Below are 24,668 nucleotides of genomic sequence, written 5' to 3' on the forward strand. Positions count from 1 at the left end.
CATGGGCACCGAGATGAGAGGTCCCATATAAGACCATGTCTGGGACATGGCGTTGGCACCGAGATGAGAGGTCCCCCGTAAGACCATGTCTGGGACATGGCATGAGCACCGACATGAGTACATCCCATGTAAGACCACGTCTGAGACATGGCTTTGGCATGTTATGATCAGAAGATGCCCGAGTATCCTTATTATTCCAATGTGGTTCAATGGGGCTAGTAAACGAATCAGGTACATGAAAGTTCAGTTAAAGATAAGAAATGGCAAGCTTAGGTGAGTTATAGGAGTTAAGAATTTATTATATTAACATTTGATATTGAACGATGCAGCAAGGGAAGAGTAAGTTATGAACACAAGTATATTAAGTAATCAAGCAAGAGAACTAGTGTGAGATTAACTAAAGAGTAAAATAGAGATATGGACACTTGAGTTTAATTATTTGTGTTAAATATTGTTATTTATTTGCTAGTAAACTTACTAAGCTTTATGCTTACGTCTTTTATTTCTCTTTCTCTTATAGTATTGCAAGGCTACTTCAAGGATCCTAAAGAAGTCGGAGATCGTCCACACTATCAAGAAAAACTACTCGGTATTTTATGATGAAACATGTTTGAGTTATGGCATGTATAGGGATTTAGTTATTTTGTATGCTTGTAATTATGATTTTGCTAAAGAATGAGGTGTAAGTATTTTATGATGAATAGTTATTAAAATGGTTAAGTATGAAAGTGTTTGTGGTTATAAGAGTCTAAGTGATATATTATGCATGGAAATCATGAAAGGGGTAAAATTTTGCAAAGAAACAGAATTCAGGCAGCACAGTGACGTGACTTTGAAAAATCACCTAGGACGGTATAAAATGAATTAGAGGGTGAATGATATATGGAAATAAATCTTGTTGAGTCTATTTTCATGGAAAAATAACGGTGTAGCAAAAGGAATTTTATATTTTGAGATATATGAATTTTAGTGAGACAGTGTCAGAACTATTTTTGGAGTCCCCTGTTCTGAGTTTAGAAAATCACTAAAAATGGTAAAAAAATATTTATGAGTTTTATTTTATATGTATGGAATCCTTATTGAGTCTATTTTCTGTATAAATAAGTGGTAGCATTATATAAAAAATCCCATAATGAGAAATTTTATTTTTAGTGACAAGAGGTCAGAGCAGTCAATTGAGGAAACATGGGAGACTTTAACTAATAAACTGTACTAATTGGCTAAGCCAAAAATTCTAAAAAAATTATGGTAAGTAGAAATATGAGTCTAGTTTCAGGGAAAATTTACGGAATTAAATTTAGAGTTCCGCAGCTCTATTTATACTTAATTTTGTAACTGCTACGCGATTGGACAGATTTGCTGTAAATAGTGAAATTAATTTTCAAAACAAGTTTTTATGCTTCAAATTAGTAAGATAAGATAAGTAATGCCTCGTGCTCGACTCCGGCAACGGTCTCGGCTAAGGAGTGTTACAAAGATCCTCTGCTGAAGCTGAGTATCGCAGTCTAGCCAACTGCGTGTCTGAGTTGTTGTGGATCAAACAGTTACTAGATGAAGTCGGGGTAGCAGTAGCAAAAACACCAGTCATTTGGTGTGATAATTCTTCTGCAGTGTCAGTAGCAGAGAACCCTACACATCATGCTAGAATGAAGCATGTTGATACTGATCATCATTTTGTGCGTGAGAAGATTCTTGCTGGTTTACTTCAAGTTAATTTTGTACCATCTGATCAGTAGATTGCTGATGTCCTCACAAAGCCTATCACACCGAAGAACTTTGCATGGTTTCGACATGCTCTACGTGTTGTCTCATTTAATGAACTTGGTGCTCAAAAAGTTGATCAAACCAGGGGAATGTTAGAGTAGTTAGTAAAGTTGTTAGTAGTTAAAACTGTTGTACGTTCAGTTAACAGTTGAGCTGTTAAGTAGTTGAGCTATTAGTTATGCATTCTTTTGTGTATAAAACTATGAGAAGCCTGTACTTAAAGATTATGAGTTTACAATGAAGAAATTCTGAGTCTTTGTTTCTAAGCTGCTTGTATAGCTTAACACATATCTGTCTTTCTATATATGACATTCAAATACGAGTTGGAGTATTGTGATGTTGAGTATGTCCGAAGCACATGTTTAGGGGAGTTAATCTCCTCCCTCAATTGATGGCTGCCATTTGGCTGCTAAATCTGCAACAAATATATATATAAGTGAACAAAACTCGATTCGATATGAAAAAATAAAATAAAAATTTAAATTTTGAATTAATCGAATTGAGATGTTCGAGTTATTTAAGTAAACTCGAATATTGAGTCGAGTTAAATTTTACAATTCGAATGACAGATTGATGTAAATACCGTCCCTATCAATTTTGAAAATGAACAAATTAGTCTGTTTAAACAAAAATTACAAAAAAAAATCAAAATAATTTTCAAAAATTTTCATTTTTAAAAATTAAATAATTTATAAAAAAAGTTGGAAATTTAAATTTTTTCTAAAATAATAATTTTAAAATCTAAATGAGTTAATTAATAATTCAAGTTTATCTCAATTTTTATTTTATTCAATTCAATTTAAAAAAATTTAAATCAAATTAAAACAATAAGATAAAATTCATCAATTCAATGGACTGGATCTGATCAAATATTCGCCCTACCGAGCAACGTTAGAAGAGTTGGATACGTTTATAGAGCAGAGAGAGGTGCCTCAAAATCTGTGTTGTCGGCTAGAACCAGATCATCTTCGGAACTCGTTGGTTATGTTGTGTTCGAAAAATGAGCTCCATTATCTCAGATTTCGAGATCATCAGATAAGTTAAAAGAAAAACAAAAGGAAAAAACCTGCCATATAATCAGATGTAAAGGAAGGATAACCCAGAACCCTGGATTCATGAACCCTTTTTGTTAATATAAAATTCGGACTGAAATAAATTAATAAATGTTATCCCGTCCTTGGCGCGGGTTTAAAAGAACGAGTTTATAAGCAATAGTCACAGAATATTTTTAATTACTAATTTACAGACATTTTTTCTTTTTGCGTACAAATTTCTTTTGTCCCTTTTTAGTACATTTGTTTTTACTAATTAAAAACAAACAATGCAATGGCTACATTTTCTTTTTCAAATAAATGCCAGTTTAGCAAGTTCACAACTGAACTTTTTGGCCGTCATGAAGACATGGAAGTTGAGGACGCAATGAATGATACACTTCCTCCAATTCTCTTTGTTCTCAATATCTTTTTCACCAGTATTTTCCACTTGATCTCGTCCTTCTTGCTTTGTTTCTTGACCTTTTCCTTGAAATTACTGCAATATATGAAAGATTGGGTTTCAATACCCTCAATTATCACAAGAATTAAATTGAATTATTAACTCATCAGATTGACATTAATTGTCATTGTTAAGCAATTCAACTTGAATATAACAATAATTACGTGCTAGGGTGATACCACTTTAACAGGCCTCTATTACGTGTAGGAGAAAGACGGGAGTTTATTTGTGACAAACCAAAAAAATAATAAGAGTAAGAAATAGAACAAAACCTGGACTTTTGATATCAAATTTAAGCATCTAATCTAAAACTACTTATCAGTAGATAGAGAGACTCAGCTAACTCAACCACACCATTTTAGCCCACCCCATCGCGTGGGCGGAGACCGACAAAAAAATATAAAAAAATCTATGCGGCAAACTTGAAAAGGCTATTAGGCAAGAGTAACAAATAGAACATAATCTAGATTTTGATTTCGTATTAAGTTATCTAATCTAAAACTAGTTGCCAGTAAAATGAAGAGGCACCAACTTATTATTATTATTATTATTAATTATTATTACTACTACTTATAATTCCCTCAAATCCTTAATTCTTAAATCGGAAAAAAATATATACTTAAGAGCGCTTGAAACTACGTTTTTTTAGTTGTTGCAATAGCACCAATATCAACTGAGCTAAAGCTCAATTTGTTGATAAGTTAAATTAAAAAGGGGTTGAAAAGTCAAAAATGGTGGGAGGTGCAATTGGCACCGAAAGAAAAAAAATAGTTGGCAAGTTGTTTAAAGTTGAAAGGGATAATTGCAATTTTGGTCCCTAATTTTTTAGGCCATTTGCAAGTTAGTCCCTGAACTTCAACTATAAATAGGCCTAACCATTTCTCATTTCAACCATCCCAACCAATCTTTCTCTCTTAGTTTTCTCTCTTCTCCCATTTGAGAATTCTTAAGGAATTCTATTTGTTTGTAATATTTTGGAGATAGTAAAGTTATCATCTGGTGTTAGTGCCCGAGGACGTAGGTATAATTTACCGAACCTCGTTAAAACTCTTGTGTTCTTTTTGTCCTATTTTTCTTTCAATATTTGAGGGTATAATAGTAGTATTTAATTGTGCTATTAAATTACGTTAGAAGGAATATTCTGACTAAGGAAAGACTTGGTATTTAAGAGATCCTTGTGATCCACCTCTCTTCCCTGGGAATTGAACTTTGTGTGATTTTTTAGTACAATAATTTACACGCTTCCGACCCTATTGGAACAACAAGTGGTATCAAGAGCCGAAGGTTAATCGTAGTATGCTCTGTGGTTGCAGTTTAAACTGATCTTCCACATCAGAAAAGATTTCCTTAGGTATATTGAAAGATTATGGAGAAAACGGTCGGTGTAGGAGCTTCAACATCGTCCATGTGGACAAGACCGACAATTGCAAATGCAAGATTGGCCGTGGAGATCTTTGATGGCACGGGCCATTTTGGTATGTGGCAAAGTGAGGTTCTAGATGCCCTTTTTCAGCAGGGTCTAGACATTGCCATTGATGAAGAGAAACCAGATGATGTACAGGAGAAAGATTGGAAGGCGATCAATCGGTTGGCATGTGGCACAATTCGATCATGCCTTTCTCGAGAGCAGAGGTATGCTTTTTCAAAGGAGACTTCTGCAAATAAGTTGTGGGTGGCACTTGAAGAAAATTTTTTGAAGAAAAACAGTCAAAATAAGCTCCACTTGAAGAAAAGACTGTTTCGCTTCACATACGTCCCAAGTACCACAATGAATGATCACATCACCAAATTTAATCAGTTAGTCACTGATTTGCTGAATATGGATGAGACATTCAAAGATGAAGATTTGGCTTTGATGCTGTTGGGGTCACTTCCTAAGGAGTTTGAGTTCCTAGAAACTACTCTACTTCATGGCAGGAGTGATATATCTCTGAGCGAAGTCTGTGCGGCCTTATACAGTTATGAACAGAGAAAGAAGGACAAACAGAAAAACTCAATCAGAGATACAGAAGCTTTAGTAGTCCGAGGTCGTTCATACACTCGGAAGAAAACTCAAAAGGGGAGATCAAAGTCAAAGTCCAGACTCGGGAAAGATGAATGTGCTTTTTGTCATGAGAAAGGCCACTGGAAGAAAAATTGTCCAAAGCTGAAGAATAAGGGAAAAGCTGCTGTAGATGCTTGTGTTGCAAAGCATGATACTAGTGACTCTGAACTATCACTGGTTGCATCATCATCGTCGTTCCATTCAGATGAATGGATATTGGATTCGGGTTGTACCTATCATATGTCCCCTAACCGGGAGTGGTTCTCTGATTTAGTAGAACTAAATGGAGGAGTTGTTTATATGGGCAATGACAATGCCTGTAAAACTGTTGGGATAGGTTCAATCCAATTAAAGAATCAAGATAGATCAACCAGAGTTCTGACTGATGTTCGGTACGTGCCCAGTTTGAAGAAAAATCTCATCTCATTGGGAGCCTTGGAATCCAATGGTTCAGTTGTTACTATGAGAGATGGGATTTTGAAAGTGACATCTGGCGCACTTGTGATATTGAAGGGCATCAGGAAAAATAACTTGTATTACTACCAAGGTAGTACAGTTATTGGAGCAGTCGCTGCAGCTTCCGATAACAAAGACTTGGACTCAATGCAGTTGTGGCATATGAAGTTGGGACATGCCAGCGAAAAATCCTTGCAAATTCTGGCAAAGCAAGGATTGTTGAAAGGTGCAAAGGCTTGCAAATTAAAATTTTGTGAGCACTGTGTTCTGGGAAAGCAAAAGAGAGTGAAATTCGGCACTGCTATCCATAATACAAAAGGTATTTTGGAATATATTCACTCAGATGTGTGGGGGCCTTCCAAAACACCTTCGTTGGGAGGAAAACACTACTTTGTTACTTTTGTTGATGACTTTTCCAGAAGAGTTTGGGTGTATACCATGAAAACTAAAGATGAAGTGCTTGGAGTTTTTCTTAAATGGAAAACTATGATCGAAAACCAGACTGGCAAGAAAATCAAGCGGCTTAGGACGGACAATGGAGGGGAATATAAAAGTGATCCGTTCTTCGATGTGTGCCAAGAGTATGGTATTGTTCGACACTTCACAGTTAGGGATACACCACAACAGAATGGAGTGACAGAGCGTATGAATCGAACATTGCTGGAGAAAGTTCGATGTATGTTGTCCAATGTTGGGTTGGGCAAGCAATTTTGGGCTGAGGCTATGACATACGCTGGCCATCTTGTTAATCGTTTGCCATCATCTGCATTAGAAAGAAAAACTCCTATGGAGGTATGGTCTGAAAAACCGGCTACAGATTATGATTCCTTACATGTGTTTGGAACCACTGCATATTACCATGTGAAGGACTCAAAGTTAGATCCGAGGGCAAAGAAAGCTCTCTTTATGGGAATCACTTCTGGAGTGAAGGGATTTCGTCTTTGGTGCTTAAGCACAAAGAAAATGATCTGTAGCAGAGATGTTACCTTTGATGAATCTGCCACATTGAAAAAGGTGGCAGATAAAGATATTCAGACGAGCAATACTCCACAGCAGGTGGAGTGTACTCCAAAACAGGTGGAGTTTGAGCAGATGGGGATTTGCCCAGTTAATAAGTCTAATTCTCCAGCCACAATGGAGGAATTAGAGGTTGAAGAGGTTCTGACCCAAGAACCACTAAGTACACCAGAACCAGTTGCAGTTGCAAGGCCACGGAGAGAAATTCGTAAACCTGCTCGATTTACTGATATGGTGGCCTACGCCCTTCCCGTTGTTGATGATATTCCTATCACTTATCAAGAAGCAATGCAAAGCTTAGAAAGTGATAAATGGAAAAGCGCCATGGATGAATAAATGCAGTCTCTCCTGAAGAACAATACTTGGGAGTTGGCGCAATTACCGAAAGGTAAAAGGGCAATCGGATGCAAGTGGGTATTCGCAAAGAAAGATGGATCTCCTAGCAAGAAGGATATTCGCTACAAGGCAAGATTGGTAGCTAAAGGCTACGCTCAGAAGGAGGGAATTGACTACAATGATGTATTTTCCCCTGTTGTGAAGCATTCCTCCATTAGAATTTTGTTGGCCTTGGTAGCACAGTTGAATTTGGAGCTAGCTCAACTTGATGTTAAGACGGCTTTCTTGCATGGTGAGTTAGAAGAGGAGATCTATATGACTCAGCCAGAAGGATACACAGATGCTGGTGGTAGAAATTGGGTTTGTAAGCTTAACAAATCGCTATATGGATTGAAGCAATCCCCGAGGCAGTGGTACAAGCGATTTGATAGCTTTATGAGAAGGCAGAAGTACACAAGAAGCAAATATGACAATTGTGTGTATTTGCAGAAGCTGCATAACGGATCTTTCATTTATCTACTCTTGTATGTTGATGATATGTTAATCGCTTCGAAGAGCCAAAATGAGATAGATAAGCTGAAGGCTCAGTTGAATCAAGAGTTCGAGATGAAAGATCTAGGTGAGGCCAAGAAGATTCTCGGCATGGAGATAAGTAGAGATAGACAAAGAGGCAAGCTTTGTTTGAATCAGAAGCAATATCTGAAAAAGGTATTACAATGTTTTGGTGTAAATAAAAACACAAAACATGTAAGTACCCCACTTGCTTCTCATTTGAAACTTAGTGCTCAATTATCTCCGAAAACTGAAGAAGAAAGAGAATATATGGCGAAAGTCCCATATGCTAATGCAGTTGGGAGTTTGATGTATGCGATGGTGTGTACGAGGCCTGACATTTCACAAGCTGTTGGAGTTGTAAGCAGGTATATGCATGATCCTAGAAAAGGACATTGGTAAGCTGTGAAATGGATTCTACAGTATCTTCGAAAAACCGTAGATGTTGGTTTAATTTTTGAACAGGATGAAGCACTTGGTCAGTTTGTAGTTGGATATGTTGATTCTGACTTTGCTGGTGATTTAGATAAACGTCGTTCAACTACGGGGTATCTGTTTACTCTTGCGAAAGCCCCAGTGAGTTGGAAGTCTACCTTACAGTCTACAGTAGCTGTGTCTACTACAGAGGCAGAATATATGGCAGTTACAGAAGCTGTTAAGGAGGCTATTTGGCTTAATGGATTATTGAAAGACTTGGGAGTTGTTCAAAGTCACATTAGTCTATATTGTGACAGTCAAAGCGCTATTCATTTAGCGAAAAATCAAGTCTATCATTCAAGAACCAAGCATATCGACGTAAGATATCACTTTATGCGGGAAGACTTTGAAAAAGGAAAAATTCTACTTGAGAAGATTCCAACAACAGATAATCCCGCAGATATGATGACCAAGGTGGTAACAACAATCAAGTTTAATCATTGTTTGAACTTGATTAACATCCTGAGAATTTAAGCACCTTTAGGTGTATGGCGCTCGAGAGCGCATTTGGAGGCACTACAAAAGATAGCTTTATCGAATTTGGGGAGTTGAAGGAAGTGTGTGAAGATGTGATTATCCTAATCAAATCTTCAAGGTGGAGATTGTTGATAAGTTAAATTAAAAAGGGGTTGAAAAGTCAAAAATGGTGGGAGGTGCAATTGGCACCGAAAGAAAAAAAATAGTTGGCAAGTTGTTTAAAGTTGAAAGGGATAATTGCAATTTTGGTCCCTAATTTTTTAGGCCATTTGCAAGTTAGTCCCTGAACTTCAACTATAAATAGGCCTAACCATTTCTCATTTCAACCATCCCAACCAATCTTTCTCTCTTAGTTTTCTCTCTTCTCCCATTTGAGAATTCTTAAGGAATTCTATTTGTTTGTAATATTTTGGAGATAGTAAAGTTATCATCTGGTGTTAGTGCCCGAGGACGTAGGTATAATTTACCGAACCTCGTTAAAACTCTTGTGTTCTTTTTGTCCTATTTTTCTTTCAATATTTGAGGGTATAATAGTAGTATTTAATTGTGCTATTAAATTACGTTAGAAGGAATATTCTGACTAAGGAAAGACTTGGTATTTAAGAGATCCTTGTGATCCACCTCTCTTCCCTGGGAATTGAACTTTGTGTGATTTTTTAGTACAATAATTTACACGCTTCCGACCCTATTGGAACAACACAATTAACAAATCGACAGAAGAGACACCAACTTGAATATAAGATGGCATGCAGAATTCCACAATTTGATATGGGATGACACAAGTATTAGAGGCTAATAACGGAAGTTTTTAAGTACCTGCATAGAGGAACTCTACAGGAAGTAGAATCAGCGCATAGGCGGGAGTGTAACTCTAGAAGCTGCCACATTCTCTTGCAATGAATGCAGCCGCCAGGGACTCTCAATTTGCAACCAGCAAAGTGACGAACCAGAAGTTCAAGCCCTTTGCAGGCTCTATATTTGCAAGGTGTTTGGTTCTGGTTGAAATCCTTATCATGTGGACCAATAGTTCTGCAACCATCTCTGCAAATATGAACAAGAGCCTCCATTGCTTCAAATAATTCAAGATAGATCTTTCGTTCCTTTGATTTTCTGATTTTCTCCTTTTGATTCTGGGGATTACACTTATACATTTAGTTCCTTTTGAGCGTTCAAAATCTAAGTGCTAATAAGAATGGGATCACAATGGAACCGAAACAAAGCCTTTTTTTTTTAAGAAAACCACTTACGTTTTCTTCTTCAATCACGGATTCCAGAAGCTCTTTTTCAAGTCCTGGATGACTGTTCCTCATTGATTTCCATCCTTCAGTTGCAGAGACAGCCTTGAAATTACTTAAGATCATTCGGTGACTAATCAGTGTAAGCCGAGGTGCATTACAGAGTAATGAAAGCTGGAAAATATCAACTACGTTTTCTAGATTAAGCAATCCATGCTCCAGTTGTTGTTCACAAACTCGCTTCAATGAAGACACGGCATATGCGTGTGACAGCACCAACAATTGCACCACAAACTCCTTCATTTCTTCATATTTATATCTACGAAAAATAAAAATAAAAAATAGCACATACAACCAAAACCCGAGGCTTAGCTTTGATGATTCATACAATTTAGTAAGGCATTGGATCCAATTTCTAGCATCTACAATGGGAAAAAGAACAGTTACCGGGAAGAGTACAAGAATCGGATGAAAACCCGAACTGCATCTTGGTGAACACCATGGATGGATATTGATCTCTTTTTACCAAAGCCTTTTGCTCGTTTCAACATGCCTCTTAAGACCGGAGAAGCCATGCCCTGTTGGAAAAATATACGGTGAAGGGATTGAGTCAATAATCTGTTTAAGATACCATATCCAACATTGCTAAAACAGTCATATTCCACCTATTTTCTTATACATTTAAACACTTGGCTATTCGATCCCAAATTACACTAAAAAATGTACATCCATTCATTAACGACGATAGACAAACCTTTACTGTCATTGTACACGGGATTTTTAATAAGCAGAGGAAATGTTGAAAAGAAATGAAACAGGGTTCATCGAGAGATGACGAAAACGAATATTAAAGCATTTGTTCTTAAATGTAAGGACGTAATTTTTTTCATAAAGCAACGATTTTGTTGATTTCTAAGAAATTATATTATATTAATAGTAAAAAAGAAACAAGTATCAATTTTATGATAAAAAATGGAGATGGAAATACAACGAGGGGCTTACAAGAACATTAGCATGTGCATAGATGATGCCACCATCATCAGTTTTGATGGTAACATCTGCTCTATATCCTCCATCAAAGAGACTATCCCATAAATCCCTTGCCGTTGATGAAGCACTGCTGTATCTTGTTACGGCTGATCGTTTGCTCATAAATATCCCTTTTCGCCCATACTCTGGAGCTTTAGCTGGTAATGGAGGTGGCGTTGGGTGGACATTGTTGACACCTTTACGAGGAGATGTATTCGTAATCATTTCCATCTTTCCCATTTGAATCCGATTATAAACCAATGATTTCTTTTAGATCTGTAAAAAATAATTGAAATTGCAGAACTTTATAAATAACTTAAATTCGAAATTCGTTATTTTCAATGATTAAACAAGATCAAAATTTTTTTTACCAAAAAAAGAGATGAAATTAATCAAAAATTGGATTAACTACCGAAGAATTCATGAAATAGAAACATAAGAGTCAAATTCAGATAAAACTCCACATGAAATCTAATTATCTAATCAAAATTCGCTTGAAATTTGGAAATAGATTCATATGTTACCATCCAAATTTGTCAAATGAAATCACCAAAAAGAAAAAAGGATAGATGAATAGCATACCCTTTTCTATTTCCTTCTTCTTTTGCTTTCTCTTCTGAACGTAATTATTGAATGAAGAAAAAGCAGCAGAAGAAAGAAAACAGAAACGGCGGATCACTATCTTTTCCGCTCGAAAGTCATCATGATAAGTTTTAAAAAAGGTTATAGCAAACCACCGTGTCAGATTCTTTTCCTCCCAACACCAAGCTGCAACGCCACCAGCTCGGATGCTGGAAATTACAGAGAAATAACCAACTCCCAAGAAATCAGAAGTTTAATATAAATGAAAATAAATAAATGAATAATCTTAATTCACTCGGTTCCGATCAAATCGTTTGATCTGGCAGCAGCAAAATTCTAACACCCAAAATGACGTGCTATGAAATTTGCGTGCAAACTTCCACGTTTATCTCACATTTTTCTTATATATTGAAATAATAAAAAGGAGAATAACGGTTTTCCGGTTACAAACGATTTGGAGAAACTGTTTCATCTTTCATGTTTGGCTAAACGGACGGTCCGCCGCTGGACGGTCTCCGACTTAAAAGCAATTTATAGTGTATAGTAGATCTGTGGTAAATTGGACCGCGACATAATTTCAAAAAAATGTCATGCCCACAACACATAAATTTATTTGATTACCAAAAATATTATATATTTTAATTTTAGTTCTAGCTCAAAATTCAACTGCGCCTTGTCCACCTCATATAAGTCTGTAAATAGGTTTTAATAAAAAAAGCACTTTACCAACACTATTTTTCGCAAATTTGTTATTATGAAAATTTGATGTCGTCTCACATTTCATTATAATTTTTGCGTTGATGATTAGGATTCGCTGTTCCAATTACATGCCAGAAGGCTTTTTAGCCATAGATGACCAAAGAATGAGAACAGGTGCAGTAAATATACCCCCCCCCCAAAAAAATATAGCTTCAACGTAATTATATTTTCCAGCAGTTAGAAATTCATTTTGATTCAAATAAATAAAATAAAATTCAAATTTTAAGTTAATCGAATTAAGTTATTAAAATTATTCGACTTGAATAAATAATTCGAGTTTCAAATTCGAATCGAGTTAAATTTTACAATTTTAATAACTCGGATAACAGATTGATGTAAATACCTTTTTGGTCCCTGTCAAGTTTGAAATTGAGCAAATTGATCACTCTCTCAATAAAAATTGCAAAATATTTATAAAAATTTTAAACATGAAATCAGTTATACTATAATAAATTTAATTTGATGTTTAATTGTTTAATTTTTTAATTTAACTTGAACAATTTCACTCAATTTGACTAGACTTGATTAAAAAAAATTCAAATAGAATTAGGATGAGAAAATAGGACTCATCAACTCGATTGACTCAAAAATTTTTACTTGATTTGATCAAACGCTCACTCCTATAAGACACATTTAACATAATTTTATATTCGACTAAATTATTATAAATAGAGATTAATTCTTTCCGAATTTTTCTTTTTCAAAATGCAAAAGGTCTTGCCACTGCGGCTAACCATTGTTGGTATAACCTTAGGAATGGAGGGATTAATAGGTCAACATATACTCTTGGGAAATATAACACCCAATAATAATACGGATTATTTTTAGTCCGTTAAACAAACATTCTCTAGAAAAACATGACGAAATTACTAGGTCTACTGTTAAGGAAAACAACCTACACTTGGTGAAGCAGTATTTTCAGATTATTTTGAAGATTTAACCATCACTCTAGTTGGTATATTTGTTGAATATGGAATACAAACAAAACAAGATAAACTGGATTTTGTGCTGAAAAGCAACACAAATCTTTCTCAAGAAAAAGAGGGATTCCATATAACCTTAACTTCTAACAAGCTAAAAAAGAGCAAACTGAAAGCTGATAAAGACTAGCCCAATATATATTGAATATCCCCTCAAGAACATCCTTTCAATAAATTAGTCAATCCAAGCCTGACCCATTGAAACAACGACCCCAAAAATAATTCTAAAGAGCTCAAACTAAAATAAATGCAGCAAAAATCTGATGAAAAAGAGAAAACACCATAAGAAAAATTGCAACATATAGCATTATCAAGTCTACAAAATCCCACATTCTTCATCGTATGACTAATTGGTAACATAAGAAAAGAACAACAATCAAGTCTAACAGTTGCAACATCAGACAGATAAAGAAAACAAGAGACAACCTTAATCGACACTCTGCATAATGTCCTCAGCAGAAAACTTGGTGCCTTTGTCCTTATCAGCAGCGGCACGTCCCTTGGCCTTGCGATCCAGCAAGGACTTACGATCCTTGTCGAGCCTCAGCTTGGTAATGACAACCTTCGACGGGTTGATTCCGACGTTCACGGTCGACCCGTTCACTTTCTCGCGAGTGATGCGCTCGATGTGGATCACCCATTTGCGGCGGTAAACTTGAACCACTTTCCCTTCCCGGCCCTTGTAGGTTCCACGAACGACTTGGACCTCGTCGTCCTTGCGGACGGGCATGGACCGGACGTTGTACTTGGACCTGAGGTCGGATGAAAGTGGTGCGCTCATCAAAACGCGGCGGACCGACGACGGCGCCGTGAAATGGGCTTTACGGCTCTTGCGGCGAGAGGAGGAGACACGTGGGTTGTACTTCATTTTTGCTGCGGGCGAAAGGGAATAAGATTTTGCTCCTCTTCGACTTGGCGATGGCCAATGGAGTCAGCGAGGTAACTAGGGTTTTGATAAAAATATATGGTGGGAGTGGTATAAAATTAGAGTTAGATTGAGATTTGTTGGGCTTCTGAATCTAAAAGAGTTCCTGAGGCCTAACTTGTTTTTGGGTTTTTCTTTTTAATTTTTCTATTTCCAATTTGAAAATATAATTTTTAAAAATTGAAATTAGTCCAAGAAACTCTCTACTTGAAAATTGAAGTTTAATTAGTAACACTATTAATTAATTTTTTTCAAATTTAAATACATATTTTTTAATATTTAAATGTTTGATTTAAAAATTAAAATCTAATTAGTAAATCATATTAAGATTTAATAGAAATTACTTAACAATATTCTTGAACTTTAAATTTTAAATCAAGTACAAGAACTAAATCCTTAAAATTAAAAGAAAATGGACTAAATTTTAAAATTTAAAAAGTATAAGAATTGAAGGCATAATTAAACCTTATATATATCCAACATAGTAATTTTACAAAGAAAAGTTTTGAAAGAAAAAATTATTTAGTCTCAAAATTTGATAACTTTTTTCTAATTTGATCCTTGAATTTGAGTTTTGTTAAGGTGTTTGACATGATGTAATCTTATAATGTCACAAATTTATATCATAATGGAACCCAAATTCAGAGGTCATATTGAGAAATAATGCTACGTTATGGGGACACATTAAAAGTTTAAGGAGCAAGGTGTAACTAGTTACCAAATGTTGAGACTAAATATTACTTTATCAAAGGCCAAATTCATAAATATATATAAAATAATAAGATCAAACCTGTAATTAGTCAAAATATATATTTCATTCACTTACATTTTTCCCCTTAAAAAAAATTCCCAATCTTATATTCGGAGAGGTTATTTTTCATTTCTGGAGAGCATAGATTCTGGGGAAGACGATGGCCGCCGCGAACTCGCTGCAAAAAGTAACGAGCCAACTTCGAGTGGCTCGGAGCACGTTGGGTTCGTTCTCGAGAACCTTCTCTTCAGATGCATTGGTTGAGGTTAAACCAGGCGAAGTTGGAATGGTTTCCGGAATCCCTGAAGAACATCTTCGTAGGAGGGTAAATTTCTAACTTTTACCCTGTTTTAGGAAACCTTTTATCGATCCTTTGTTTTTTCCTTTTAATTTATAAAAGATTATGGAAATATACTTTTATTTAGTCGCTTGATTTACGTCGTAGGTTGTGATTTACTCGCCTGCAAGAACTGCAACTCAGCAAGGATCTGGGAAAGTTGGAAAGTGGAAGATCAATTTCGTGTCGACACAAAAGTAGGTTATTCTCCCTTCTTCAGTCTTCCCCTTATAACCTTAATTTTCCTATCGCTTTTAGTTGTAGAAATTGATTTTTTTTTTTCTGGGCTTAATTTCCCAGTTTCCTGATAGAATATTAGTAACTCTTCTAGTTGAATGTGATCCTAAATAATCTCTTCTTGTAAATGGTAGAAAATCCAAAATGATGAATGAAGCTATTGCTAATCTTCAATTATGCATATTTTTTTGAGAATAACCCTAATCGAAGAATCTAATTTTTTTGTTTTTGTAAATTGCATCAAGGTTCTATTTGGTTCTTTCTGGGTTTTAGTTTCGTTTTATGTAGCTCTGAGTCTACATTACCATTGTGTCCAATACATGCTCATATCCAACACTTACGCCTGAGTCCAAGTAGCATAAGTTTCATTTTTGAAAACTAATTTTCTTGGGCTTGCTTAGGGCACATTGCCAAATTTAGGGTATGATGTCTTCCCTTTTATCTTGTTGTGTATAAGTAGATCTTAGATTTCTTTCTTGTAACCATGATTTTAATAATCAATAGTTTCTTGTCATTGAATAATATGGTAAAGGTGGGAGAACCCATTGATGGGTTGGACATCAACTGGTGACCCTTATGCTAATGTTGGTGATTCCGCACTCGGTTTTGATAGTGAAGAAGCTGCAAAGTCTTTTGCCGAGAGACATGGGTGGGATTATGTGGTATGCTATATTTTTCTTTTTCCATCACTCTTTTGCTGCAAAGTGAGTTTTGATTCCGCATTTCTTGTTGGATGGCTCACTTGATTATTTTGTCACGAAAATGTTTTTTTTTCTCTTTTAATGAACCATCATCTATCTTTGGTGAGAGGCTAATTGGTTGTACATCTTGAACTTGTATATACAGGTTAAAAAGCACCAGACACCAGTGCTGAAGGTTTGAACCTTTAAACTCTTTTTGCATTTGTTTCATGAATTCTGATTCTTTTACATGAGCCCTACATAGCAGCAAGTTTGGGAGTGAAAATCATGGTTAAATTAAATCAGGTTAACTCTTTCAACTAGGCGGAATAACTGAAATCAACTCGGAATTTCTGGAAACTGATTAAACAAACTAGTATCATCTGTTTTGAACTTCTTGAGCTTAGGGGAATAACTGCATGCAGGCCCTGCAGTCTTGATCCTTGACTAGGCGGAATAACTGAAATCAACTCGGAATTTCTGGAAACTGATTAAACAAACTAGTATCATCTGTTTTGAACTTCTTGAGCTTAGGGGAATAACTGCATGCAGGCCTGCAGTCTTGATCCTTGACTAGACATTTTCTTTAGAATCATAGTAATCCCACAGAGCTTAAAAGGGAAACAGCAGGAACCTATGTCAAGGAGGGTACATGCTAACACATCTTATGACATGACACCGCACATAAAAGGAAATGTTCGATTGAACCCAATTCAACGGGCACATCCTCTTGCAGTAATTGAGTGCAACCCATAGAGCTGCTTCATTAGCAGGCCTCAAGATTTACGTCAGATAAAAAAAAAGTCAAAAGATCTTGAAAGACCATGAATATCCTCCATCAAATGAGGCGATGTCTAAAGAAAACACTTAGAAAAACCTATAACTGGAAGGGAATTCTTACATAGGGAGAGATAAAGAGTGTCCGTAGTAGTTTCTTCTATTATATATTGAAATGCTAATTCAACCGACTTCAAGTCTTGGCCCGTGCTAGAGGCTGTATTTCTTAGGAGTCCTCTTGCCACATTGAAATTTTCTAAAAGATGTTAAGTCTAAAAGTCAACATTTGACGAGTTACTTATCTGAGAGAGATATTGAAAGTTTATAGCATTGATAGCAGCAGAAAGGTCGATCTTTTAACTTCGTCAGAGTTCAGACATCTAGCCAGGGTTACTGGCAATTGTATGTGCTGCTAGAGTGTCCAAATTCCAGAACTATGAACAATAAATGCAATGCATTCAAACATTGGTATAATAGTCAAGCTATTTCTCCACTATTAGTTAGTAATGAACTCTGGGCATTTTCATCCATAAGCCCAGTTATTTAGATAGTTGTAGTTCCATTGTTATGATTCTATGTATGGTTAAAAACTATAATCTATGTAGTTTCCATAGTATTCATTATCTGCTTGTGTTACGATCTATGTTACTCGGACTTGAGTGTTAGTGTCAGATACAAGTATTAGATTTTTTTTTTCAATGTATTTAGAGAATTCATAGAGGTCATATTTCCATGTTGGTGTTTGAGACACTGGTACTTGAAGAAAAATGAAGAGTACATATGTTTCCCTGCTAGTGTGTCTTATCTTGTATAATATCTGGTTGCAGCCAAAATCCTATGCCGATAACTTCAAGTGGAAAGGACCTGCTGTATCTGAAAAGTGATACTATACTATTGCAGATCCTGTTGCTTTTGATTTTCAACCATAAATCAAGTTGCGAGACTGGGGCTCAGGTTTTCTTTGTTGCACATTTTCTGCTGTATCTTGTGACAATTTGGATTAAAATAAATGTGATCAACAGTGGCCAGATGGGTGCGACCATTTTGTCTGCCATCTCCTTCATTCATTTACGATACGGTTTAGATATAATCCATGCTTGTTGAAACCTTCATTTCCTTATGTACCTCCTTTCCCCTCCCCCTCTACTCTTATTATGCAACAGCAAACTTACTCTTAGTACATATCCCCATGTCCGTAACATCTTTTATATTTACGGGCTGGGCCTTTTACAAGAGGTTTTCAAATTAAATTTATACAAAAATGTTTTATTCAAATGTAGTTCTTGAAAAATAATATTAATATAAAAACATTTAACCTCACAACGGTAGGTGGGCCTGGTTGGGCACAATTTAGGCTCCGCGGCTCGGCTCGGTGCAGTTCCAACTAGAGAAAGTTATTAAAAAGAAAAAGGAGATATAATAAATATAACGATTTTATCTTTAAAAAGTGAAATCATGTTGTTGATTGATTGTACAACAAAAGAGTGAGTTTTCCATCTCATCCTCAATTTATTTGGGGGTTTATTACATGCATGCCCCCAATAACGTACACATGGTTGCAAATTATGCCAAATTTGTCGAGTAAAAAATGTATATGATATGCAGAGTTATGCACGTTGCCTCCATTATTGAAGGGTCAAAAGAAAATCCTTTACTCAAATCTCTTAAATTTCATGCATCCACCAACATTTCCTCTCGCTCACGTTTTGTTTGAAAATTCTTAAAAAGATATTTAGGTTAATTTTTAAAAAAATATTAAATTAACATAATTATAAATATTAAGGATGAAAATTGTTATTATATCAATTTTAAAAATTGTCATGATGATAAATAAAATAAAATAAAATAAAATGGTTAATAACCAATTTTATAATAATTATCACTATTAATGTAATTAGAAAAAACTATGCTCCAATATACAATAGACAAGGATTTGATATAACGTGATGATTTATCAAATCCAAGCAACAAAAAGTACATCCCAAATCCCAAATCTCAAATCTATATATTATTATAACACTGGAAAGGAAAGAATATGTTTGTTTTTCCAAAAAAAAAAACAAACAAATATAACAGATAGCATACAATCAAACACTTGTACAATCACAAAATGCGATCAGCCTAGAAAAACTAATCAACTAGGACAAGGCCATTCATCGATTTAAACACGTGTTATTTAAACGATAGTCGTGATTTCATCTCTAAATAAATATTTTTATACAATAAGATTGGAATTTAATTATTTTTGAAAAAAAAAGCAGTGGCAATCATAATGCAGTTTTCCAAAGTTAAAAATATCCAATCCCATCTACTCTCCCTATTATTTTAGTTCAAACAAAACAACCACCTTCGGTATTTCCGCATCTCTTTAACGAAACTGATTCTTTTTCCTTAACTTAGCATTTCGCAGTAAATACGGTTTCGTTCTTTTCTTGTTTTCCCTTTTCGTTCTCATTACGGTTTCATTCTTTATCCCATTTATTTTTTCCTGAAGCTTTGTTTGCTAGGTTAGGGACGTGATATTTCCCTGCTTAAGATTTTACGGTTAGTTTTTTTTTCCTTTGTATTAAAACCCAACTTTGTTTTGTCTGTTTGTCTTAACCTTTCTCTTTCTCTATATAATTTTTTGAAATTGTTTAGAGTCCTCCGCTTGAGAATTCTGTATTTATTGAAGGATCCCTTCTGGGTTTCTCAGCTGGTGATTCTTCAATCTTCTATTTTGTTTTCAGGTGCCCTTTTCTCTTTATGTTCCATTTCTTTTCTTTATTGGATCTTTTTTTTTTAAATAATGAAGATATTTTGGGCTTTAGGGTTACTTTTGAATAATTATGGGTTGTTTTTAAGTTTAAAAATTGTTGTTTGATTGAAAGCAGAAATATGTGCAGTATGGAAGTTCATGAAGATATGTATACGGCAGTTGAATCAGTGGAGATATGTCTAGTGAGCCCTCCAATGGACGGGAGAGGGAAGAGATTGTGGGAAAAGGTGAAGTATCAGCTGGTAGAGTACCACTCATTGCCTGGATTTTTGAGGGACAATGAGTATATTTTGGGCCATTATAGGTCAGAATGGCCAATGAAGCAGATTTTGCTCAGCATCTTCAGAATTCACAATGAGACATTGAATGTTTGGACGTAAGCTTTCTTTGCTTCTGATTTTACTGTCAAAATGCTAGCTACCTCAGTCTCTACCTTATCAATGGCCTGTATGGTTGATATCTCACAATCACCACATCACCAGTCACCTTTTTATGATTATTTCCTTTTGAATATTGGATCATATAACTTATGGATAAACTTGTTAATGTTATGAAGATAGCTTGTATCATTGTTGGGTTTTCACATCTACTTTAGATCGTTGATCTTTGGGAATGTGCACATGTCTTACATCTAAAGTCTAGCTAGTGAACATAGAAACATCTTTGTCTGGCCATGTTTTCTATGGAACATCGAACTGTAAAGTAATGCATTGTGAGCATTACGTGAACTGTATCTAGAGCATCCCCCTGAAAAAGATCCGGCAGGCTTCCATGTGACACAAACATCTCGCTCAACTAAAGCTTCAAACTGTTTGAACACTTTTAGCACTTGATCCTTTGTCTTTAATGTATAAAACCAAATCTTCCACGCACGATCATGGATGAAATTGACAAAAATACAAGCCACCAATACCCGTTAGAATGTACCAAGACAATTACATTTGCCTTTCTTAGAGAGTGGCTCTTGAAAATCGTGATGGGCAGATTAATTGTGTTTTGACCTTTCTGTTTAGAATTGAAAAGAGAAGAATTAGAGATTTAGGGAAGAGATGTAAACATGTGTTGATTTGTGAAGTGATTTTCTTGCTGTTATCAATTGAAGTATACTCTTTTCTTTGTTTTAGTATGATAGTCTTTGAATTTTCATGTTTTTAAGGTGACTGTGGCTTTACAAGATCATGGCTTAATATGTTGTCACTTGTACTGTGACATGTTGTGTATGACTATTACCTTTTACAGGCATTTGATTGGGTTCTTCATTTTCCTTTCCCTTACCATATACACTGCAATGAAGGTTCCAAAGGTTGTCGATCTTCATGCTCTGCAGCAAATTACCGATGTATTGAGAAAGGCGGATTTACACAAATTGCAATCAGAAATCCTGACATGCTTACCTTCCTTACCTAATATACCTGATTTACACAAACTTCGAGAGGAGTTAAAGACGAGTATTCCTCTGATGGATTTGATTCCTTCTCTCTCAAGTTGGCATGTTATGGAACATCTATATAGTTGTTTACCTGAGCTTTCCTCTGCTGGAAATCATATTGATCCTCATGTTCTGGTATGCATCATATCCTTAATAAGTTATCTCATAAATCTTAATAGTTTGCCTAATTTCAGAAGTAACGATGGCTGGCTGCCTTCTAATCACTTGATGGATTTGTGGGTTTTTATTGATTTTATATAGTTTCTTTGTAAAAAGAATAGTTTTTTTAGTTAATTTTTCGGTTAACTTGTGACTCCAGCTCATTCAAGGATTTTAAATTTTAGCATAGATGATTAACTCATCTTGGGAGGTTCAGGCACCTAATACTTTTCCTTTCTCTAAATTGCAGGAAAGTGTTAAAGAGCCGATAACACGGTGGCCTTTTTTTGCCTTCTTGGGTGGTGCAATGTTTTGCTTGCTAGCTAGCAGCACATGCCACCTTTTATCATGCCACTCTGAACGCCTATCGTATATCATGCTCAGGCTAGACTATGCTGGGATTGCGGCTCTTATAGCAACATCCTTTTATCCTCCTGTGTATTACTCCTTCATGTGTGATCCGTTCTTCTGCAATCTCTATTTGGGATCTATAACCATCTTGGGAGTTGCAACAATCTTGTTTTCCTTATTACCAGTATTTCAGAAGCCTGAGTTTCGCAGCACTCGAGCATCCCTCTTCTTTGGCATGGGCATGTCCGGAGTAGCGCCCATTATTCACAAACTTATCTTGTTCTGGCACCAGCCCGAGGCACTTTACACAACCTTGTACGAGATTCTGATGGGGATTTTGTATGGCATGGGAGCTTTGGTGTATGCCTTGAGGATTCCGGAGCGGTGGATGCCTGGAAAATTCGACATTGCCGGGCACAGCCACCAACTTTTTCACATCTTGGTTGTTGCCGGTGCCATCACTCATTATCAGGCCGGACTGGTTTACCTCAAATGGCGAGATCTAAATGGTTGTTAAAAGAATCGATATTAGGCAAAACAATGGAATGGATGGATGGCGAAGGAGTATTGCTCTTCTTTCTAGTTGGACATAAGTAGGTAAAATGCATTTAATGCGGTTGGAAAATGTTATAATCCATTTGTAGCTATGTATATCCTTCATAAATCAGTTATCTCAAAGTCATGAGCCGTACGTACAGTTTCAACATTATTATACTATCCCTGTTCAACTTTCTTACTCCGGAATATATTATCTTGTATGAAGAGCTTTTCGGTATGACATCAGATGAGTTGAACTGAATTGATTCATGTTTTGGGTCTTGATTTATTGTAGAGATCTCCTTTTAGCATAATCTTGTATTTAATTAAAACCCATGAATATATAGTATTTTATCTTTGATTTAAACCTTAGTTGTAATCATCTCAATATTATTTTAATCCAAAAATTAAATACTATATTATGTATATATGGAAAGCAAAATGTTAATTTCATTTTAAAATGTAAAAAAATTCTACATTATTTATAAATTAAATTATTTTTTGAGTAAATAATAATTCAAGTTCTAAATTTAAAATATCTTCCTAAAAAGAATTATAAAATATCCTATTTCAAACTTGATGTAGTTGAGGTTGAATCAGTCTACTCCTCTGATTTCTAAACAAGGTTCCATACTTGCATGCAACGAAGGGAATGATTAAGAAATATATATAGATGTAGATGTGGTCCCATGGAGGCACATTAAGGATAAGATTACTTGGTTTAAAAAAAAGAAAAATGAATTTTACAAGTATAATTATTAATATTAGGATATAATATTAATATAAATATATAAATACATGAAAGTTTATTCAATATGAAATATCTTAAAATAAATATTTAATCGAATGATTCAAATTAATTATGATATTATCAGAAGAACCGCAAATTTCAGTTTGGGTCAATAATATTATGAGAGGTTGGTCGGTAGAGATTAGTCCAACAAAGCGGCGGCGGCGGCGGCGGCTGCTCCACCACCACGAGATAAAAGCCTTCTAATAATGGCTATCAGCCTCACGCGTTATCACTAATTTTTTAATAGGATAAAATATTAAAGAAGATAAAGTTTTTTTCCGCAAAGAAAATAAGAAAAGGTCAAATTTCATTTCTTTTTTAACTGTTATCTGTTAATTTTTATATCGCTCAGTAAGTGGTTTAATTTAAGATAGCATCACATATCTGAAAATAGGGACACAGTTTCATCTTCTAAAATGATATTGCTTCATTCATCTTGTTTGCTAGAGATGGAGTTGGATTTGTTTTTCTCTTGAGAGAATGGGAACTCTTACATGTAGCTTAATGTTGACCTTGAGGTTTCTGCAAATAATGATTTGGATTCCCACTCTGCTTCAAATAATGGCTGCTTTTCCCAATCACTCCCTTTCATTTTCTACATATCATTTATCTATTTTCTCACTTTATTTTTAAAATTTTTTTTCTCTTAATTTTCATATTTTAATGAAATTACTATCTAAAATATTAAAATTTTAATAGCACTGATGTGATAATTTACTTGATAATTCATGCCTATTTTATTGTTAATGTAGATTTTTTTTTACTTCATAAGAACTTTTTTTAAAAAATTGAAAACTTTTATTTATTTATGTATTTTATAAAGCAAACATAAACTATCTCATGAGATATCATGCTAACATCATAAAAAATCTAACAGTTTATTTAACTTTTCGTTCAAAAAATAATAAATCGATTAAACTTTGAAAGTTGAAAATTGCAATGATTTTAAAAAATGTCAAATTTTGCTATTAAACTTTCCGCTTTCCGTAAGTTGTAGATTTAGTTCATGTACTTTAATTTGATTAGTCTTAGTCCTTTTACTTTTTGAATTGATCAATTTTAGTCTCTATACTTTTCAAATTTTGATATTTTAGCCTTGACCAAACGGTAATAGTTAAATTTGGAATAAACTACCTAGTTGATCACCCAACTTTTAGGGCACTTTCATTTTGGTCACCCAAAATGAAATCCTTGCAATTTGATCATAGAACTTTTAGGGTGTTTTCATTTTAGTCACCCAAGCATTATATCTCTAGCGGTGGTTAACTGTACACTCCACATCATGTTTATATTTTCATTTTGGTTACCCAACTTTTACGTTGCTTTCATTTTGGCCGCCTAAAATATATTTTTTAAAAGCATTGATTGGAATAAAGAAAATCAATTATTAAAGTAACAAAAGTGATAGAAACTAAAATAATACACAAAAATTGTCAAATTGTACTTGTTATCTTATTGCCAAAATATTAAAAGTTTCTTTTTTTAAATATTAAAATTTTAAATTTCAAAACATCAAAATAAATTGAATAAATTGTTGAAAGTTTTTTATCCATTGATAATGTCAACGATTTGTTACTACAATATTAAAATCAATTAATTTAATCTCCTTTTAAACTTTAAATTTTCATTTTATGTTTCCTGATCATCCTTAACGAAAATTTGTTTTGATCACATAATCTTCAAACTTCCCTTCTAAGCTAAAAGTAAAGGAAAAAAAAAACTACTCGCAATT

At 34.8% G+C, this 24,668-nt stretch overlaps 4 protein-coding genes across 9 annotated transcripts; 2 read left to right on the forward strand and 2 right to left on the reverse strand.

Annotated features, from left to right (window-relative positions):
* Window positions 1-2,848: 2,848 nt before the first annotated feature.
* LOC107942618 (BTB/POZ and TAZ domain-containing protein 4) lies at window positions 2,849-12,064 on the reverse strand. The gene is made up of 6 exons (XM_041105600.1): window positions 11,464-12,064; window positions 10,855-11,157; window positions 10,300-10,430; window positions 9,865-10,171; window positions 9,434-9,747; window positions 2,849-3,294 (listed from the first exon to the last, which is right to left on the reverse strand). Exons 2-6 carry the CDS (start codon window positions 11,119-11,121, stop codon window positions 3,156-3,158), a joined length of 1,158 nt encoding a protein of 385 aa, XP_040961534.1. The 5' UTR covers window positions 11,122-11,157; window positions 11,464-12,064; the 3' UTR covers window positions 2,849-3,155.
* Window positions 12,065-13,485: 1,421 nt separating this feature from the next.
* Window positions 13,486-14,218, reverse strand: LOC107942623 (60S ribosomal protein L26-1). The gene has a single exon (XM_016876324.2). It carries the CDS (start codon window positions 14,068-14,070, stop codon window positions 13,630-13,632), a length of 441 nt encoding a protein of 146 aa, XP_016731813.1. The 5' UTR covers window positions 14,071-14,218; the 3' UTR covers window positions 13,486-13,629.
* Window positions 14,219-14,777: 559 nt separating this feature from the next.
* On the forward strand, window positions 14,778-18,021 carry LOC107942622 (NADH dehydrogenase [ubiquinone] iron-sulfur protein 4, mitochondrial). The gene is made up of 5 exons (XM_016876323.2): window positions 14,778-15,203; window positions 15,324-15,412; window positions 15,985-16,114; window positions 16,299-16,328; window positions 17,737-18,021. Exons 1-5 carry the CDS (start codon window positions 15,039-15,041, stop codon window positions 17,791-17,793), a joined length of 471 nt encoding a protein of 156 aa, XP_016731812.1. The 5' UTR covers window positions 14,778-15,038; the 3' UTR covers window positions 17,794-18,021.
* Window positions 18,022-19,230: 1,209 nt separating this feature from the next.
* LOC107942615 (heptahelical transmembrane protein 4) lies at window positions 19,231-22,384 on the forward strand. Of its 6 annotated transcripts, none has more exons than XM_016876311.2 (5): window positions 19,234-19,453; window positions 19,550-19,638; window positions 19,783-20,043; window positions 20,907-21,231; window positions 21,506-22,384. In XM_016876311.2, the coding sequence occupies exons 3-5, from the start codon at window positions 19,787-19,789 to the stop codon at window positions 22,121-22,123; spliced, it is 1,200 nt and encodes a 399-aa protein (XP_016731800.1). In that variant the 5' UTR covers window positions 19,234-19,453; window positions 19,550-19,638; window positions 19,783-19,786; the 3' UTR covers window positions 22,124-22,384. The 6 variants fall into 6 exon arrangements, with proteins under 6 accessions (XP_016731805.1, XP_016731800.1, XP_016731802.1 ...); XM_016876314.2 differs by having other exon boundaries at window positions 19,235-19,453; window positions 19,795-20,043; XM_016876316.2 differs by lacking the exon at window positions 19,550-19,638 and having other exon boundaries at window positions 19,231-19,453; window positions 19,795-20,043.
* Window positions 22,385-24,668: the final 2,284 nt, after the last annotated feature.

The sequence above is a fragment of the Gossypium hirsutum genome, chromosome D11 (genome assembly GCF_007990345.1).
Source record: "Gossypium hirsutum isolate 1008001.06 chromosome D11, Gossypium_hirsutum_v2.1, whole genome shotgun sequence".
In the NCBI taxonomy this organism is placed as follows: domain Eukaryota; kingdom Viridiplantae; phylum Streptophyta; class Magnoliopsida; order Malvales; family Malvaceae; genus Gossypium; species Gossypium hirsutum.